Genomic DNA, 21,675 nt, shown 5'->3' on the forward strand with positions numbered 1-21,675 from the left:
CAAACAGAGCAGACAAAGGAGAAAAGACAACTGGCTGTTTGCCAAAGGGAAAAAAAAAATAAATGTAGGGGGTGGGGGCGGAGGAAGGAGGGGAAGGGTGGAGAAGAAGGGCATAAGTAATGCAGAACGAATAAGTGTGGCGAGAAAGACAAAGGATAGGAGGCTGTGTACAGTGTTTTTGTTTTGCTGAGAGCGCAGCACAACATGGAGGCGGGTCAGCGTGTCACACACGCACACGACAACAAAACAATCGCCGTCCTCCATCGCTCTCTGCAGGTTGACGCTCTGCTCTTCCAGTTTCTTTTTGAACCATAAATAGATAAGAATGCAGATAATGTATGGTGCTGTACAAACAGATGCACACATGCTGCAATTCCTGTTGACCTTTTTATGAGTATTTTTCCTCTCCAAACAGCGGCCATTTGTAATTGAAATGAATTCTTCTTGCTTGTCGTCAGCAGCAGCAGCAGGAGGAGGAGGAGGAGGAGGAATTCGTCCCTCTCCTTTGTCTGTGGACGCTCAGTAGGCTTTATTGGAATCCCCCCTCCGTCGTAACCCTCCTCCTCCCCGGCCACTCCCTCTGGCGAGTGCTGATTTTTGATAATAAGCCCAGCAGTAATTTGTCATGTGGCCCGACCAGCAGCGCGCGGCATGTGAGCGGTTTGGGACTTGAATGGCAATGGTTGGAAGTGCAGGGCCGCGAGAGGGAAATTACGAGTCTCACAGCGAGCGTCGATTCATAGAGCCAGCGGGGACATTGTTTGCTGGTACAAGGCTTTTCTTTTTCGTTTTTGGGGATTGGGCTGCTGAAACCTCACCCGTTCCTGCTTGTCAGTCAGTCGCTCGCTCGAAGAGTAATTACAGGAGAGCTTTTATCAATTTTTATTTTGCCACTCGACTGTGGCTGTCACACATGTGGCAGTTTGCCTTTTAAATTTGGGGTTTCCACTATTTTGCAATTGAAAATTTAATTGCTATAAGTCATCAAGGTTATTCATTATTTAGCAATTATGCATCGATAAAGAGAGCTGATGAATATTTGACTATTCAGCACGTCAGCGGGCAGCTATAGGCTTAAAAAGCAGAGTTCGGAGTTTACTGCTCTTCCTGTTGGGTTGTGCAAATATAAGCAGTATAGGAGTGCGCATAAAGAGCAAACACTATTGTGTACTGTGTGTGACTATGTGTGTGTTTGCTTGACAAACTAGGGTTTCATATAGCACTGTACATCCCATCCTCCCCCCATGCATCACAACAATTTTATGGCCCCAGTGGGGGATTTACACTGTACGTCTGAGTGAACAAGTGAGTAGGCCTGTGTGTGTGTGTGTGTGTGTGTGTGTGTGTGTGTGTGTGTGTGTGTGTGTGTGTGTGTGTGTGTGTGTGTGTGTGTTTGCGTGTATGTGCGCATGTGTTCTGACCTCTGGAGTCCGGCTGGAAGCTGGCGTAATTGAAACTGTTTCTTGACTAACACAGCAGGATAGATCTTCCCTTTGAAAATGCAATATTTGAGTTTTTGAGGGGGGAAAAATAAAAAGTTGTATTTGCAATGGCATCTTCATAGTTTCAGTCTCACATGTCTACATTATGATACAGTGTGTCCCATATGGATCCTTCATGAATGCAAAGCCTTATGGGGTTTTATGTTGACGATGGCACTGTCTCAACAATTGAGCGCCTGATATTCTGATGAGATTGGCGTGTGGAGGTAGAGGGGAGGAAGTGTGTGCAAGCATGTGTGTCTGTGCGTGTGCATGAATGCTAGTATGTATGCGAGTAATGGGGTCGGTATCAGTGCCTGTGTTTAATAAATCAATGCAGGTCAAGTCTGAGAGCTCGATGTCACCGATATAGAGGTAGTAGAGAATACAGGAGCAGCGAGGTTGCTCTATGCATATGTCATTTCTAATGAGCGGTACTAGAGCAGAAAGATATGACCTCATAGTCTCTTGACTTCTTGGAAAAGAGTACCGTCTCTCTGCCCACACACACACACACACACACACACACACACACACACACACACACACACTGTTTACTCACACCTGTTAAAGGCCCCTGCTCACACACACTTTTCGCGACCTCTTCTGCTTCCTCGCGCTCGACAGATCTGGTATGATGCGCTGCTCACGCCTCTCATCCCGCATAATGGTTTGAAGGACTAGCGGGGCATCGTGGCGTAAACAAAACAAAAACAAGCGCGGCCTCGTTTGTTTCTCACCGTGCGCTCCCACAGTGGCCCCTTTTGTGATCCTACTTAATTAGCAGTCTCTGAACATAAAACAGCGCGGCGCACAAAGCCACCGCTCTCAGGTCGCTCATACAAGATGCTCCACTCACCGGCACAACGACAAAAACACTTGGATTTGTTCGTCTCAAAGAGGAAGCAAAAAAGTCTTTTGGACATATGACCCCCCCCCCCCCCAAAAAAAAAAAAAAAGAAAAAAAAAGAATGAGGTTTGGAGAGGAGGGGGAAAGGTTAGAAAAACACAACAGTATGTGCGTAGAGAAGCACAGCATAAAGCAGGCCGATACTTTTCCTGTAATGTCATCCCATCAGATCTTGCGTCTTTAATTCTTTGTATTTCCATTTTCTTTTTGTTGTCTTGCTTCATGCCCTTCACTTCTAAGCTGCTTTGCAGAGATGTAATGCCCCACTTATGTAAGGGAAAGAGGGGGTGGGGGGTCCTAGGATGTGACAGAATTTGGGAGGTCTCAGGCTTTGGCATAATGCTGATGCAAACGCTGGTGTTCTGGGAGTTAAATCCCAGGATCTGGGAACAACACAGAGCCACAATGATAAAAACAACATAAACCACAGATTTTTTTTTTCCTTCTCTTTAGCCAGATGGAGAAAATACAGACCAGATGATTGGTAATTGTCAAAGCTGGGGCATTAAAGCTGTAATGCCGTAAAAGTATGTCTGACGTCTACCATTTAGGCACACAATACTGGATAATATCAGAGTAAAGGACCCTCAGTTTCAGATCGAGTGTAGTGTATTCTTTTTGCGTCCTCAAATTTTTATCGAAACAAAAAATGTTACAAAGAGCTCAATGTTATGTTGCCCCAGTGACTAATATATTGCTTTAAAGTTTGGAGATGATCCAATGGAAAGTAAAGCTTTTTCCTAATTCAAGTGACCCTGACCTTTGACCTATGACCTTGAAGCCTTCCATATTAAAAGGATGTATTTTATTATCTTTACCCATATGATTGGAGCAGAATGGGCTGAAATCTTTGGCTTTTATAAGCCATAGTGTGTCCTGTAGTGTGTGATTTTTGCCAAACTTTAAGGCATCGTTGTGCTGCTGTAGTGCATTGTATTGGAAAAAATTTAAACATTTGTTGTACAGTTTTGTGGTTAACGGTGTCTACAATCACACAAAATTTAAAAAGTGATATGTTGAAAACTATGGACACTACACTGCTAACAAACAAAGGAACTGATTACATAGTCCCTCTATTTGGGGGAGAGTAAAAGTTGAGCTAGACATCTTGGGGCTGGAGTGGCCACTAGCATCATTTCATCATAAAGTTGCTGCTTTTTTCTAGATGGGAGACACAGGCTTGTGTTGTGCATACAAAGAGGAAGGATTACTCTGTTAGATCAAATAAAGTGGACGCATAAAACCAGTCAGTAAGAGAATTCTTATAATTGGTTTCTTGAGTTTAAAGACCTGTTTATATGCAACATGTTCACTCGATGTCAAACGGGTGGAAAAACAGAAACCGGACTTTAGTAGTAATTTGATAGCATTAATATTTGCTGAAGATGTTAGGCAAACATGCTCGATGCCAAAAACGCAACTTTAATTGTGCTTGTCAATGTATCCTTGAAGTGTGTGCGTGTGTGAGAGTGTGTTTCCTGTGGCGATGCTTTGTGCATTTGTTCACACTAAGGTAATTCTGCTTTCACACTGCCTTAAAACTAAATAGTAAAAGTTGCGTCATTATTCCGCACCACAGCCTCTCTTCATGAGCTCCTCTTAATGCTAATCCCCGTCACAGCAAAGTGATTCTCATAAAAGACTCTTCATATTTCTCTGGAAGCTTTGAACAGAGAGAATGCGGTCCAAGCTTTTGTCTTAAAATAAGTACACAGGTACAGCCTTAAGCAGAGGTATAAACAGATTCATGGGCACACACGCTCATGCAGACAAACACCGATGAGAGATTAACCTCCGGGAAGCAGTTGAATATGAGGGGAAACTGCACTGGCGTTTTTTCTATAATGCGCCTTAGCTTTCCTGACATTATTGCTTCCTATTTTGGAATTGGTCCTTGAACATATCTTATATGATGTTTGTGACACTAATATATATTTATAGTGTCATTTCTAGGCTACATTACAAGCAGCGGCAGAGGTAGTCAACTAAAATTTGATGTCCAGTTAAAAAAAAAAAAACCTCACACAATATGCAATACGTCTTGAATTTGTATCAGTGTCTCTATATAGTCAACAGCTGACTGTCAAGTAAAACAAAGAAAGTACAATTCAGCAGTAATTCAAAAATGTTTATTATACATTTAAATAGAAAAATCTAAAAAGTAAAATAAAAAATAGAGCTTTTGAAAATGGTGTAGTTTGAGTTTCTCCTCTTCTTGTTTTTCCTCAGCTACATTTGACATGTAAAGTTACAATGCAAACAACTGTGTGTCCTGTGTACATACTTGGACTACCGTAAAGACAAAGGAAAAGGCAGCCCAGGTTAAAATAACCTTACCGTAAATATCAGAAAAGTTGTGCAGGGTAAAATGGAAACTATCTGTCAAAATCTCATAAGAGGTCTGGGTAGTTAGGTGTGCCTCTTTCTTTTTTCATTTCATTCTTAAAATATTTTCACCTACATATATAAACCTGTTTTACAGAGAAGCAGCTAGGTGTTGCATATGATGCCGGAAGATGAAGATAAAGGCGCATGCATGCACCTCAGGTCACTGGGAAATGCTCCCCAACTGTCCGCTGCTGCGGCAGTCTCTTTCATCTTTACCACGCTCAACTTCAGAGGCTTTCTTAATACCACACGGTGCAAGTGTCACCCAGGTACCCTGCCCAACTCTTCTCACCTCTGGTGTTCTGCATTATTTATTCTCTTGTTTTTGTACCCCCCCCCCCCCAAAAAAAAAAAAAAAAAAAAAAAAAAAAAAGAAATCCAGAGCCAACGTCTTGCCCTATAGGCCCGACTCTCCTGTGTCCAGAGAGGGAGATCATAAAAATTGTAACAAGCTTCTTTGAACTGGTAGGTGGTATTTGATGTGGTGAGAGGAGCATAATATATGGCGTATTTGATCTGGCCAGCTGTCTGAGTTGCCTGTCCATGAGTTCTCTTCACATCTCTGGCCTTTGTAGTGCATGCATCAGTCTCATGGCCATGTACACACACACATGCACACATGCAAGCGCACTTCCTTAGATTATTGGCCTTGCCTTTAGGCTTTAGAGTGTTACACTCGCAGCATTTTTGGTAACGGTGATGATTGCTGCAAATTGTGGCTGCTGTTTGAAACTAGAGTTAATGTGGTTTAGCATTGATATACTTTTTCAATACTTGAATTTTGCAGTTATACCTAAAGGTGTTGCTTCCAGTTGAGTTTCCTTTTTAGTTTTTAATAAGTAGGATAATTTAAAAATGGTTGCCATTTTATCCCGGTATTTTCCCCGCTACATCTCTGTCTGCAACTTAGGGAAGCTTGATAGGCCTTTAATCTCCTTAAAAGACCAACATTATTCTGCTTTACTCCATTGCCGTCTTTGTTTCTTGCTCACACGCTCACATAGATTTCTTTGAGTAATGTGCGCTCCCTTACGTTTGTGGTTTTCACCTCCGCTCACTGATTTACAGCCTCTCTCGCTCTCCTGACATGCTCCGTTCTTTAGCTCTTTAGCCGATCACAACAATGTGGAGGACCATCCATTTCCTCTCCTCTTTCTCCCACACTTCATCTCGCTCCTCTTGCTCCTTTTGTCTCTAATTTTTTTTCCTTCCCTTCTGTCCTTTTACAAGAGGGTTTGTACTCTACTGCGTAGTACATAGGTTGTGCTTTAAGATTACCTCTGGGACAGCCAGGGATTAAAAAAAAAAAAGAAAGAAAGAAAGAAAGGAAAAAAAAAACGGGGGCGGGCAGAAACTTTCCTATTGTAGAATTTTAAGTTAAGAAAATGAATAATGTTTCAAGTAAATACAGTGAGCAAGAAATTAACTCCAACTAACAGGTTGAGAGGGAGGAGAGTTAATTTTCATAGGCTAATCATCAGTTTACACAGCCGTTCTTTGTTCGGCGTTTCCCAGGATTTTTATCTTTTACACTGCTGCGATGACTGCACAAGCTGCTTCAAACACTTAGTGGTGAAGTTCTGTGTCTACGTCTGTCACACATTTCTTGTCTGTTTAGTCATTTAAATGGGCTTTTGTGTAACATGCAAATTATCTGCACACAGTTTGAGCTGAGTCTCTGTAATAGAATGACTGATGATGCAACATGGTTACCCTGGTATTTAGTCTGGCCGTCCTCGCTAGAAGAACAGACTGAGTGGGTTTGGTAAATTCTTACTGGGATATTTTAAACCGAATTTGTCTCAGCATCAACCGTAATTTATTTATTTATTTGTTCACATAATTAAGCACTAGCTTAAATATCAGGTCCAGCTAAATAAAAGCAGGATTTGGAGAAAGCTCAGGCACAAGTTACAGGGCAAAGACTGTGTTGTGTGACTTTATGCATAAAAAAGAGATTAAAAGAGATTACCTGCAGGAACTTCTTTCTATGTAATGGAACATTTTCCCAACGACGGTTCTCTGAATGAGCTGCTTAACGTGTGATGAAATACTGTGCACTCCACACAAATAGCCCTGGAGGAAAGGAAACGTGTAGCTAAGCCAGTAGAAACCCATGTTAGGCTGATGCTGAGCCCTAAAACCAAAGAAAGGTCCCTCCATGAGTGCACTGCTATACCGATATTGACCCTGGTACTGGAGATACCTAATGATTCAGTAATATCAGTTAATTTACTGCAACTCGCAGGGCCAATCCAGATGGTTGCTACTTTCAAACACATTATTATCCCAACTTTATGAAATAACCATAGGCATCAGGGTAAAAAAAAAAATTGGACATATCCGACTCTAAACAATGAAGCCAGTTCTTCGTATCATTCTTTAAAATAATCTGCAGGATTAATAGTCATGATATAGATGTCCATTGGAAATAATGCAGTTGCTTGCTTGGTCAATTTGTAATGTGTAGGGAAGTCAACAGAACCGATGCTTGTAATACGCTGGAAGAACTGTACACGGCACAACAGAAATTAGATGTGGAAGATTGTGACGAGGGTTAGGGAGACCGGCATCTAGATCGTTTTAAAGAATTAAAGGTGAATGAGTTTCAATTAAATGTTCAGTATTATCTAAAGTATCTTATTTTATCGTGAAATGCAAGTTGCAGGTTTTTTGAGACAGCTGGCACTGCCACTGCAAAACCAGCTATGTCCCATAGGTTAATTTATTTGTTTGTCTAAAGTTGTACAAATGCTTATGCTAGCATGTACTGTAATAAGGTTATAGCTTGTAGGTTACTTGGCAACTGTCCTTCATATTTTAGTTTGTGTCCTATCAACAACATATCATGTTAACAATTTAAATACACAATCATTTTAAATAAAAAAAATTCTTGATAGTAAAAAATTCGACTGATATTGTTGCCAACTACAAATTTCTGCTATCATGACATTGGTATCTTTCTAATCATGAGCACATGTGTTCATGATTAGAAAAGATAGCTGGGCAGGGAGGATTTAAAAAAAAAAGAAGCTACATTTAAAGCTTCATTTATAGCAATAAAAAAATTGCAACGTGAAAATTGCTTCACATTTTTAAAGACTGAAGCTTTAACTTTAAGGACTACCAAATGGCAAAGCAGTGTAGAAGTCCAAAGCTAGTTTATTCAGGGTGCTTAAAACCCGATTCAAAACTGTCACTACCTCTAATTAAAGGATGGAAAGTTATCTCACCACAGCACTGTTGTCTGTTTCATGCCATTGTTGCCATTGCAAATCAACATTTCAGGGCTGGAGTCAACAGGTCCTTATTAGAGGTGACACAGCTATGCCTCTGTTGTAGCTGCTGGATGTTTAATTTACATTCTGCTGTCCCTCTTTGTGTTTGTGTGTGTGTAATGGAGTCTGTTATTTGAATTAATTCAAGGCAGGAGCTGACCTTTACCTTTTCTCAGGGCAAACTATAGTGTCTCAAACCATGTTGTCAGGAGTATATGGAGAGGAATCCGTTGTATGTGCTTTGTATGGACAGAATGTAGACTGTATGAATGTCGATAGGGCAGCTTAGTGACTCATTGATCATGAAGGTCTCCGGAGTGTGCCGTTAGTTGAATGCCATAGCTTGTGCAGTAGCTGCATCCTTGAGCAGTTTTTCTGGTACCATGTACATTGGGGCGTCCAAGTAATTTAAGTTATGGGACACATGTACCCAGGTTAAATGTGGATGAGGCCAGCCCAGTAAAATCAGAAACACCTTTTTTTTTTCTCCACAAAAAAAGGAAATGTTTAGCCTGAGAGGTCTTAAGAAACATACATGTGTTTTCTGAAATATGTCTAAATTAATTGGCATTCATTTACTAGTCTACTGTCATTATGAAGAAACTCTAGTTTCTTTATAAGATCACTGCCCTAACCGCCTTACTTCGGTGTGGCAATTGCACATTCATTCACCATTGCTCTCTTAAATGTGGGAACCAAAATAACAAGGGCAGGGGTTGTTGGAGTCTTTACTGCTCAACAATTTCAAAATCCTGTATTGGTTGGGCTCTAACAGTATTAATGTAAGGCCTCCTAATACTGATCATTCAAGTGTGACCGTTGAATGTTAATAAGTTTTTACTTCACACCATACATTTTTTGGGGATCTCAGAGGATTAAAAAGTTGTTCCCAAAAGCAGTATGTTGATACAACATAGAACATCCTTGATGTATTTACAGTTTTTTTAATTAAATCCTATTATGTGTGAGTTATTGGTGTGTTTTTGTTTTTGACAGTAAACTAAAATCAGATTTTGGACATCTAGGATGAGGGTTTGTTGGTAGGTATGTATGGGCATATTTGCATAATATGTCTGTAGTAGTTTTCCACTGCACATTATTCACTCTCTCAAAATAACCTTATCATAAGGCAGGTTTAGGCTGTTCCATATGGATGGCATCTGTATATGACAGGCCTTGGAGCATCAGAATGTAAATGTAAGCAGCAGTTTGTGTGTGTCAGCAACTCTTAGGAGGATGTGTAGATGTTTTCCTAGTTGTTTCTAAAATAATATATGCATGCTTTTACAGCTATTAAACTCCTTCCATAGTCATTAACTAAAGGAGTTCTACTGTGTGTAATGGAAGAAGTGAAATTCGAAAGTCTTTTTGATGTGTAGTGATATTTTTTTATTCTTAGTGTCAGTTTTTGAGCCTGTTGCTGAAAATTGAGTTTTTATTTGAATTTTTATTTTGTTACAGTTTTCTGTCCAGACTGTTCTGCCGTTCTGTGCGTGTGAAATTTTATTTAGAACCTTAAATGTCAAGATGAATGGTATTGTCTAGTTACGATATATTTTATTGAAGTTTCTATGTTTTCACAACCTCTTTCTGAAGATTAGTTGCTGACTTTTTCCCCCCAGAACAATTAAAATGTCCAGTATTCTCTACAAAACACATTTCTTTGTGGGGGGGTTTAAAAAAACCTGTATCCAGTGTAAACCGGGATGTGTAAGAGTGCTATCATTGAAAATGATTTCTGCCCACCAAAACAAGAAGGAAGGCATCAGGGAAATTATATTTTCATACTTAAGATAAGAAGAAAATTAGTTAACTGATACTTAAGTTTTACAAAAACTCTTGTATTATATGTTGTAAACAAGGGTTAAGTTTTGTCGATCCGAAATAGCGTAATGTTCATGTGAAAACCTACAAAGGTAAAATTAAAGTACATTAATACTAATTTTGTCTTATTCAAGCTTGCATGAAACAAACTGTCAGTTTGCTAAACTGGTTAGTTTAAACTTCTAATGATCAACTATGTTGGTTCAGAGCAGACACGGCGTTCATGGTCAGTTTGAAGTTGCATCACGGCATCAGTTTAAAGTGATGAAGCTCACTCGTTGAATTCTACCTTTTCTACTAGCTTCTTGTGTTTAAGGATCAGGACACGGGGATACAGCTTGTGAAACATCTACTTATATCTTGATGAATTCAGTCTGCTAAACCCAAAGATCAATGAATATCTGGGTAGTATCTCAGCCTAATAAAAACTAATTTACTTATAAGTTATTATTTTTTCCGTGCTGCACTGCTACATCCAGTCCTAGGGTTTCATCATCTGTCAAATCCCACTTTAACTCCTGCTTGTAAGTCTTTCACCTGAACCAATATTTATCTTTATCCGAATTAGGCAGTGTTATGCTGAAAATGACTGTGTTGTGCTATGAGCAGACATGTATTGTGAAGATGAAGGAATATTCTGGTGTGTACACTGTGGCCTGTGTTTTATCAGGCTGTAGGTGGAGATGGAGGGAAAGACAAAAACAAGGAGGGTAAAGTGGAAGAGGTGGTGTTTATGTTAACATGCTGGTTGGAAGGAAAAGGATTTATGTGGTCTGTTGTGAAGAGTAATGCCATTGCGCAAGACCCCACCTCAACAGCCTGCATCCCTCTTGTCTTTTCTTTCTCTGCCCCTATAGTCTCTCCTCTCTTCTCTTTCTCTTTCTATTTACTTTTGTCTCTGGCTCTGACTAGTCTGGAATCCCAAGAGATATGCTCTTTTCCATTTATTCTATGCCTACACCTTCTTCAATCTATTGCACCACATGTCCCTAGACTCCCTTTTTTTCTATACTTGGAATGAATGCTGTACAGGTGAGCGTGCGAGCAAATGGTTGTGTCTGACTTTTCTTCAATTTGCCATACATTATCATTTCATTTAAGTAATTGTACGTACACATTTAGAATGCATTAGTCCCCACTGCTGATATAATGCTCTTTTCCATAGTGTGTGCTTCTTTATTATAGCTTTCCTTTGGGCTTTCAGTTGTTACTCTGCTTTCATTGATACCATAGACTACACACACACACACCAAACCCTTTCTTCTAATAATATGGTGTCCAAACAACTAAATTGCGGTCTCAGTTGTGTTCACAATTTTGACAAAATCCTGATTTGCTTTTGATCTCGTTCCATTAAGGTTAAACTAAGCTATTGGTGTTTGTTTTTTGCTCTACCGTATATAACCCCCCATTTTTTTTTTGACTTTTGCTAGTTTTCTTTAGTCAGCTAGGATTCAGTTAGACTACTGTATGTCCACACAGTATTCATATCTAACCTGTGTTCCCAGCAGATCAGGTATGTGGTGCATATGAAAAAAATGCACTTGTCAGAATAAAATCACGCTGACCTACACACCACCAAACGCACAGTGCTGTTCACACTCGCACACTTTCTTGCCATTTGTCAACCCCCTCCACCTCCTTCCCCCAATATATTTCATCATGGTGAGCCAAGGCATCGCTAACATGCCAGGCGAGTGCTTTCTCTTGTTCACTGGCTCTCACTGTCAGGGAGAGATTTTTTATTTATTTATTTTTTTACCTTTTCCCGTGACAGACCCAAGTGCTTCAATTTTCCATTTGCTTGGAGAAAGTGACTGCACAAAACCTTTGGACTCCGTAAGCTATCACTGCTACACAGAGCCAGCGTTAGCCTGGAAGGTGGATCATGCGGTGGTTAAAAATGGAGAAAAACCTCTGACCCCCACAGCACATGTAGTATATCCAACACATCCTCACAGAAAGAGGCCTGGTTAAGCTGCCGGTGCTTTTCTCATTCATTCAACCTGAAACACTGTTATTTATTTTAATTTGAAAGAAATAAAACCCATCTCACATTGGATCACCAGACTCATGTTCCTGACCCACTAAGTCTGCCTCAAAGAAGACACACAAACAAAGGGTATCTAATCAAACGACCCTCATTCCCTCTCGTGTTCTGATACAAGTTGCACTTGAACACACCATTGATGCTCTGACTGTCTAAGTAGAAACATTGCCTGCTGTAGGTTAAATTAAAATTGGACTGGAAAATTGGTTTCAAGTTGGTGCTCAGAATTGCTCTCAACTAAAGTTCAATTTTAATTACTTTGTTGACTTGTTAAGTGAAAACCTTTGACATGTTTTCTTGGTGCGTACTTCTACATCACATCTTTCCTAAAGTATTGTTTTTTTTTTTCTTTTTTAGCTTTAATCAGATATTGTTTGCTGTGCTTAAGAGACTATGTCCAAGTAAATATCAATTATATTGTCTAATAGTGGTTTCGGATCTGCCGGGTGACTGGGTAGAGTTTGCATGTTCTCTGCAGATATTCGGTCTTCCTCCCACAGTCCAAAGACTTGATTGTTTGGTTAACTGCTTATTCAGACTTGGCTGTAGGTATGAATGGTTGTCTGCCTCTTAGCCCTGTGTTATACTGGTAACCTGTCCAGAGTGTACCCTGTCTCTTGCCTGCAACCCTGAATTGGATAAGCAGTTAAGAAAATGGATGGATTGATTCCTAATCTGATTCAATAATTCACTGTGTTGATGACTATCAGAGTATCAGCAGACACAGTGCTTTCTTGAGGCCATATGATAATGTTGAATGTTTCTCTTCTCTACACAGCGAAGAAGACGTGCGCAGCCACAGATTTCACCTGTAAGAATGGACAGTGTCTTCCTGCTAGGTGGCGCTGTGACGGAGAAGTAGAGTGCGCAGACGGTTCAGATGAAGCCGATTCAATCTGCAGTAAGTAGCAGCACAGCCACACTGACTGGGCAAACTGTGAGCAAAGTCAGTTTTGTCAGCACATATGCACGCACACACGCACACACACACACGCAAACTTCCCTGAGCATAAAACACTCCTAAGGTCACTCATTTTCAGTGTGTCACATTTTGCTGCACGCCAGCCGCCGTGCTAACCTTCTGTTTCTCGCACATTGCCTCAGAAAATAGCTTTTAGTGGCTTTTTTGTTGTCTGCTTGAGCAGCAGACTCAGAACCTTTGTACAAGGTTTGATCAAGGCCCTCGATGGCAGAAGAGTGGACAAGATGTCTGCTGAGCATCCTCAAAGGGAGAATTAGAAATAATTACTGAGCCCTAAATTCATCTCGTTCTCATTAAGTAGCTCATGACACGAGAGAAAATTTCTCTAAATTACATGTTCAGTCACGCAGTGCATTTTAGAAACTTTTTTTCCCATCTTGTCCAAGTTCACATATTATCACTTTAACCCTGTAACTGTAATGCTGTTTGATAGTTACGGTGCATTGCAGCTAATGTAGTTATATTTTACACAGACAAATGTAATGTAAGGTTTTATTAGTGTTCCTGTAATTATTAACATGACTGCAGTTGAATTTGAGTCTGTTCTGGAAATTGTGAATGCAGCAGCTCATAAACAATGAAATAAATTATTCTGTACTTCTCTCCTTAATACATGTTATATTATTTCAAAGGTTTTTTAACTGTTAACCATAAGCTGTCCATGTCAACATTTTTGTTTCTCACTTCAAATTAGTGATGCCATAATGTTGCAAAACATGCTTATAATACATAATAGATACCTGGAAAAAAACTGAGAAATGTTCCTCTGCACAAATTAGTCCATCTCAAAAGTTTGAATATTGTCAATTTAAAAAAAAGTAATACATTTCTTTGAATTAAAAAATGTAAACTATCATCAGTTCTCCATTCATCATATATATCAATATAGCCAAAATAACAGATTCCTGAAAATCACTAATCAAGTGTCTCAAATGATCTAATTTGGGTTTGCATAAACAGCTATTCATACAACGTAAATACCGAGTATCACTCAGTTTAGTTCAGTACATGTGACCTCAATCATGGACAAGACCGTTAACTTTAAACTTGTCCAAATGACGTGTGGGGTAAACCACAGAAGTTAATTCCAGAAAGGTTGGTTGTTCACAAAGTGCTGTATTGAAACATATCAATGGAAATTTGACTAGAAGGGAAAAGCATGGTAGGAAAAATCCTCAGAGTAAATGTCTGAAAACGTTGATTCCAAAACTTAGGGAGCTTCATGAGTACTGGAGCTGGGCTCAGTATATCTAAAGCTAGATGTCGTCAAGATAGGAGTGGGAGTGCTTGTGCCAAATCATATTGTCCGGAACAACAACACTAATCCAGGCATGTCTGAGAACAACACAGTGTGCTTCGATTTCACACCTAAAAAGAGAGTTACTTCAACAACCTCCAACAAGCCACAGTACTTTACATAGTGTATGTGTTAGTGTGGTGGAAACAGAAGCTCACTGAAGCTCAAGTGTTTAAAGACTTTACTTTTTGTTTTTGGATGGGAGGCTAATGGCCTGTGGTAAAATTGGTAGACGTTAAAGTACTTCTTTGATATAAGAGGCTTTTACTAAGATATATATAGCTTTAAACTTTATGAATACTTTTCTTTTTCTTGTTTGTTAACTACATGTTCAAGCTGTTTAAGATAAGATAACCTTTATTAGTCCCACGTGTGGGAAATTTGTTGTTTATAACACAGACCAGGAGGTCTCAAAGATTGAGTCTTGGAGTTGTCAGTAACTTTCAATAAATCTGTGGGGGAAAAAATAAACTTGAGAAATATTTGTATCAAATGATTATAGTAAGCGTGCTCTAAGATAGTTTTGGAAGAAAAGAGCATAAGGGGTGTAGTCAACATGAAAGCATGATGGCTTTCAGTTTTGACGTAGATGAATTATCTGATTATTAGTAGCGATCACTGGCATTTTACAGAAATTCATCTTGGCCAGTGGTGCCTTGACTTCCCACTTCCTTCTTTTTCAAAAAGGCTAACACCTATTTGCAGTTTTTTTTAAAAGATGATTTTCAAAGAGGTGATCAAAGGACTCTTTGAAGATCCTTAAAGTAATAAGTATGATTGGGATAGGCCAAGGACATGTGTGTGGGTGCGTGCATTCTGTATGCTCTTATTTAGTATTCATCACGAGGTGAATCTGTAGGTAATTTCATCAGATTAGTGGACTTGTGGTTAAATCTCATTACATCCAATCAAGGTCAGACACTGTCAGAGCTTCTGTAACTTTCCCAGCCATTGATCCTCATGGCTGTGTGTGTCCAGATGAGTTTATGTGCATGTAATAGAACGTCCAAGTTTGCTGTCTACGCTTTCTTGCAAACATCAGAATAGTATTAACAAAGTACATTTTTCTGGAAACGTTAATGTGTGTTTCTGACTAATCTAGTTTTTTTAGTGCTTGACTACACAAGCAACCATATTTCATACTAGGGCTGGGCCATATCATACCGTTCACGGTAATACCGGTATAATGTTGGGCAACGATAGAAAAATGAAATATCGCGATAGAATATGGGTAAAACGCGCATGCGCAGTGCCTTTGTTTTCATACGCACACGGCGGAAAAAGCATGGCGGCGAAAGCAGATCATTGAATAAAACGGATGAACCAGAATTAATTTGTAAAAATGCTGCAACTTCAGTGGTGTGGAACTGGTTTAGCTTTCGTCCGTCAGATACACAACAAAGCACTGTTTTTGGTAGAGCATGCTAGCGGGCCGTCGTTATTACCGTGTTGTTTGGAAAATACGGCACACTTAAAATCAATCCTTTGATTTTTCTGAAAGTCGACAGTGCCCCTTATAATCCCGTGTGCCTTATGTATGAATTCTGGTTGTGTTTACTGACCTCGAAACGATTTTATGTGGTACACGGCGCTCGAAAATCTGTCAAATGTTTTAGTACGACTTTGCTAAGCTACAAAGCCGCACCGCTTGATGGATTGTCGAAGCATTACGGCTATCGTAGGCAGGAGCCTCGTGCAGTGATACGTACTGTGCTTCAACATAATATTACCGTATTGTGTGTGTATAACCTCTTTTTAAGTTTTGTGGATATTATACATGGTTATGCTGAGGATATGTCGGCCAATTCCCACTGGAAATGCCTTTTGGTTAAACTCTCAGCAAAGAATTTGCACTGTTACATTTTTATATAACTTTAATGCACATAAAAAACAGCTGCTTGTTTAAGTGAAAATACATTGATGGGGTTTTTTCACTAATAAAGTTGAGGAGTTGTAAAGTATTTTGTCTAGTGTCAATTATATCGTCAGTTATATCGTTATCGCAAATTTTCAAATGTATATCGTGATAAATATTTTTGGTCATATCGCCCTGCTCTATTTCATACATGAATCTACTTCACGTAGTGTTTTGAAGATAGTCTTGGAGAAAAGCATTTAATATGACAGTTAAAAAAATCTCGAAAAGATTTACCATTAATTGAGTCTATAGACTCAGTCCATAGACTCAGTCTATAGAAACATAAAGTATATCTGGATTCATTGTTTCTTTTTTGTTACCTTCTGTATTTTATTATCTGAGCCAGTTCTAAAAGCATCATCATCATCTTCACTAAGATCTTCCTTTTTTTCTGTCTCTCACTCAGCACACTTGACTTTGTCCTAAAGTATAAACTGTATATACCCCCCTTTCTTACAGCCTTCTACCGCCTCGTGTCACATTCTTTACTTTGTCCTTGTGATTTCTTCTGGGCAGTTTGTCTCCCACTTTCTGATCTGAGTTCAGTTTAAGTAATGCCTTTGATAGAATTGATTGCCCCAGGAGGGAATCGATGAGCTGATCCCCGAGACTTCAGGTCGCCTGCTGATTAACTATGGACCTCCGATGGCGCCTCTGAAACCACACACGCACACTCTCACACTCTCTCTCCACACACACACACACAGAGGCAGGCCTCTCTGTAGCTGTCTGTAATTATACGTCTGAAAATGAACCTGGGCCTGGAGGGGATTCTGGAGAAAATGTTCAATCAGACGAGTGCTGGTTGATGCATGAAAGAGTGTGCACAGTGTTCTGCACTGAACATTTTCTCCAGAGAAACCAGAGAAAACCTACACGGGCATACGGAGGACACGCAAGGTCCAAGCAAATTCAAACAGAGACCGTGCTAACCATTTATTACCGTGCACACATTTTTGTTTAATAGCTGCATCATAAATTGCGATTGAAGTATCATAAATTCACATTGCTCAACAGCAACATTTATTTAAAGTAAGTAAACAAACATCAAACTACAACATATATATTTGAATCAGTTGCTTTCCACTTAAAGCGCTTGAAAAGTTTAATCAAAGTGGCACTTTAACAAAAACACCTTTTTAATAATTAGTTATGCAAATTGGTGTTACAAACTATGCTAAATACTTCAGTGTTTAAGAACCATGTTTAAATACATTTCTAAATATAAATTAGTTTTACATGCGTTGTTGCTGCAAACGTTGCTGCACTTTGTAGTCCACACAAGAAATGAAGGAGGTCACAATACCAGAAATCAAGTAGTACCAATACCAGTTGATTTACATGATTCTCGATGATCATCCTAGATACTGAAACATAAAGTTTAGTAAAAAGTATTTTTAATTTAATTTATTAAATATGTTCATATTATATTTTGCTCACAAGGCACAAACTAAAATGTTAGGATGGTTATCGAGTAGGTTGCTAATGTTTACATTATGTTCACATAAGGTTTTAATTTTAGGCATTACAAACAATTTAGCCAATGTAGCAAAGCTGATTTCACAGTGGCATTGCCAGGATAATACTCTGGATTAACATTATCACTGCTAATTTTAGCACTTTGCAAATGGATTGTACGTGCATTTTTTTTTTTTTTTTTGCATGGTACAAAGTTCCATTCAAAATATGATTTGATTATTGAAGAATATCATTAATGTTTTTAAGGGGCTCTTGAATGTAAAGTCCACACGATGATTAACTTTATCTGTTTGATTGTTTTCTGACTTTTCGACTACTTCACCATTAAGTATATTCAGTTCAACCTTTTAATTCAGTTCTGTTTACGTAGCACTGAATCACAATAACATGCAACTGTATATAGTCACCATGACCAAACACATGGCGAGAGTGGGAAGGAAAAACTCCCTTTTAACAGGATGGAACCTCCTGCAGAAACAGGCTCAGGGAAGGACAGTCATCTCCTGCAACCAGCTGGTGGTGAGGAAGAAATCAAGCAGAACAGATGTAGAATAACACACAAAGGCAATAAAATAAAAGTCATGATTTTCTGTTTTAATAGTTTTATTTTAAGTTGTTTTACTCAATTATATTATTATGAGTCTGATGTAAGTATAACAGAAAAACTCTTGAGGTAATTAGCCTTAAATACTAGATAAATACACAGCAAAATCTCCAGTGTTAAATTAACACTAGAGAATGTCTATATGGGTCCACACCTCTGAGTGTTAAATACAACACTGTTGAGTGTTAAATTAACACTTTTGACAGTGTTATATGTTTAAAAGTAACCTAGTCAGTTTTGAAGATTAACAATGGCTAACACTGAGCAGTGCTGATTTTCTAACACTGGAATATTTCTAACATTTTGAGTTATTTTCCAGTGTTAGAAAATCAGCACTGCTCAGTGTTAGCCATTGTTAATCTTCAAAACTGACTAGGTTACTTTTAAACATATAACACTGTCAAAAGTGTTAATTTAACACTCAACAGTGTTGTATTTAACACTCAGAGGTGTGGACCCATATAGACACTCTCTAGTGTTAATTTAACACTGGAGATTTTGCTGTGTACCTTTAGCATCTTTATTGTATTTTGGCACTATGTTAGGGTTCCTGCATCAACTGCAGTTACCAGTTTAGAAAAATAGACTCATTATGCACTACAGTCAAGTGAAAATGACCAGACAGATGACCTTTCTTTTAAATTTTCATAATGTTCCATGCTACTGGGAACCCAGTCCATTTACCAGACATCAAAGCCCTGAATTTCTGGGGTCTAGACATTACAGCATCCATTTACTCTGAGTGGCATCAACAAGATCCTGCAGTTTGACAATCAGGGCTGATTAAAGGAGCTGTGTAGTGTCTCTCAAGTATTATTTAAAACCCCATCTGTATGTGCATTCTGTCTCTGCTGGTGCATATCTATAGTTCTGGGATGAAAGTGAGGACTCCTCACTGTCTAAGTGTCCCCATGTAGATAAAAGTTACCGAACACGAGACACTCTGCACCCCTTATTTAACTGCATATGGAGCAGCGTCTAACCTTTCCAGTGGCCCCGTCAGTCCAAGTGATGCTTGAAAACTTTGTATAAAAAGCAAAAACTGTTCAAGAGTGCTTAGGCTTTGTGTGTTTTGGAAGTTGTGGAGGATATTTTATATTCATAGTACAAAAGACTTATTATCAGTAGAAGTAGTCTAAGTCTACTCAGGCATTTTTCACACTCGGAGGCATGATGATAAAGAGTGTTCTGAAAAGCCTCTAATTGTGAAGCATAATGAGAGAAAATTAGACAAACAGAAATGAGAATTGTGATAACTTTATAAGTCGAGTCATCTCAAATCATCATTCATGATAGGATAGGATAAACACAGCGGGATAAAACCGAGAAAGCAACAGTCTTATTATTCCCTTTAGCTCTTTGATATGATAAGAAAGCAATTATTCCTTAATTTACTCAGAAGAAACTATAAAGGATTTGGCAGCATTTGTTTCTTTGCTTCAAATACAACTCCATTCCAGGGCCTTGAACTCGGGATATTTTCCCTAAAATTCTTCTTTTAATACTACAAGATTACAATATTGAGTTCCAATGTGTCATTAAAGGCCATGAATATAGAGTCACACTTTGAAAACTGTGCCTCTGTTTAGTCCTTTTTTTATATTGATAATCTCATTAGATCATTTTTTTATCAATTTACCCAACCCCACCGGGCTTTAAAAGTGCCATGATTTCATTCCATCTGATGAAACTCATACATCTAAAGACACAAACTGTCAAAGCAGAGTCTCTCATCACAGCAGGACGTCTTTCCCAATTTCTAGTAGCGATGATTTATAGCACTTATATCCAGTCGGCACTCTTCAGATTCTTTTTTTTTGACCTGGTAATTATGGCACGTCTGAGGAAACAACTTTAGCAAAAAATATTGAAATTGTCGGGCAAGGCAGATGGAGGACAGGTCGTATTTTTCTTACTCTAATAGATATTTAGTTGGCTAAAGTTGCAATGCTTTTATAGTAAAGAGGAAGGTTAGAGTCTTTATCGGTCACGATGAAGAGCTGATCATAATATCTCATTGATATTAAGTCAAGATGAACACATTGAGAATTTTGAATTCAAAACTGACAGTCACAATGTCTCAGGTGAAAATACAATAAGTGTCATCTAATGTTTAACTATACAGCATTGCCCTAATTGCCAGCTTCTCCTATTCGGTCATCGTCTCTGTCATCAGTTTCACCTCCTTCTGTGTCATGAGGTAGGCTTTGCCTTGTCTCTGTGTGCTGAGACAATAGGCAGGTCAGCGTATTATAGCGAGGAGGCAGGCGGGTGTGCGAGTTAATTATTTTGGAACGTGGAAGGGAAGGATCCAGTGAGTTGCACTGTCGGACAGCTTCACTTTCATGCTTGAGGCGGCGGCAGCACCTGCCATAATTTCCCAGGTGGCCTCTCCCTCTCTTTTATCCAACTCTCTCTACCTGTCTGCCTTCCTTGTTCTTTCAGTCTGGGAGAAAGCAAGTGACCTGTCATTAAAGGACACACTAACAACGTGCAAATTTAAGAGCTGTGCAAAAGAAAATCAAAAGCTGTTATATGGTTATAAACACTGGAAATATATGAGTGAATATTAGGAGGTCACCTAGCTACTTCAGAGACAATGAAGTCTAGTGTCTTGCTGCATGTTCTTTTAGTTGCTATGAGCTCAATGTCATTCACAGACTGCAACATGCAAAAAATTAAATGCCACCAAAGTTCACCACTTTCTTTTTGCCTATCGCTGTGTTTATTGTGATTGAATCTACAACCCACCATTATGTAACCACAGAAGACTAACATGAGTTTTGTGACTCTATTGTACCACACTTCAGGTCTGAATAACACATTTATCAGTAAAAATTAGATTCATCCTCCAAAGAACCAAGGAAAAAATAATCTTTTTTGAGGAAAGGCCATCCAAACACATGAGATATCAGTGGAAAGCCCAGGATGTCCTTTATTTAGTTCGTCAGGACTTAGTAGGGTAGCTCAAATAAGTCACAAGATATAGACCAAAAACAAATATCACTTAAAGAGGATATCATTGAATAGGCTGCTTCTCAGGAGGATATATGCATAACCCAAGGATGAGCTTACAAAATTTAACATTCCCCATGTCATGTCTATACAGTAATAGCGTTTTTCCACTGGTACCTACTCAGGTCGGCTCAGGACGGTATGACAACGCTTTTAGGGTTTTCCATTAGGTTGTAGTACCTGGTACTAGGTACCTACTTGGCCGTGGTTCCAAGCAATCGGAGGCGAGCTCCTTCACGAAAAATGAAAACCACCATTTTTTAAAACTTGGAAACGAAGAAAATGGCTGCATAAAAACAGCACCGTGTGTCCCGAGTCTGACCAAAAGCCACAGACCGAGCAGCTGGTATACCATCGCCTCGACGTCCTCCTTTGTTGTGGTGTATATGTTGCATACCAATGACGTCACAGGACGTTCAACCGTGTTGCTATAATGACCCCACACACAT

At 39.1% G+C, this 21,675-nt stretch overlaps 1 protein-coding gene across 3 annotated transcripts in view; it reads left to right on the top strand.

Moving 5' to 3' along the window:
• Window positions 1–21,675, top strand: part of lrp8 (low density lipoprotein receptor-related protein 8, apolipoprotein e receptor) — a 174,492-nt gene that overhangs the window by 65,882 nt on the left and 86,935 nt on the right. For all 3 annotated transcript variants that reach the window (XM_084909628.1, XM_084909629.1, XM_084909630.1), the window contains exon 3: window positions 12,710–12,832. In XM_084909628.1, coding sequence (XP_084765754.1) covers window positions 12,710–12,832 — 123 coding nt within the window. The remainder of the gene's footprint in view (window positions 1–12,709; window positions 12,833–21,675) is intronic.

The sequence above is a fragment of the Perissodus microlepis genome, chromosome 17 (assembly GCF_051167445.1).
Source record: "Perissodus microlepis isolate ML-2025 ecotype Zambia chromosome 17, ASM5116744v1, whole genome shotgun sequence".
Lineage (NCBI taxonomy): Eukaryota > Metazoa > Chordata > Actinopteri > Cichliformes > Cichlidae > Perissodus > Perissodus microlepis.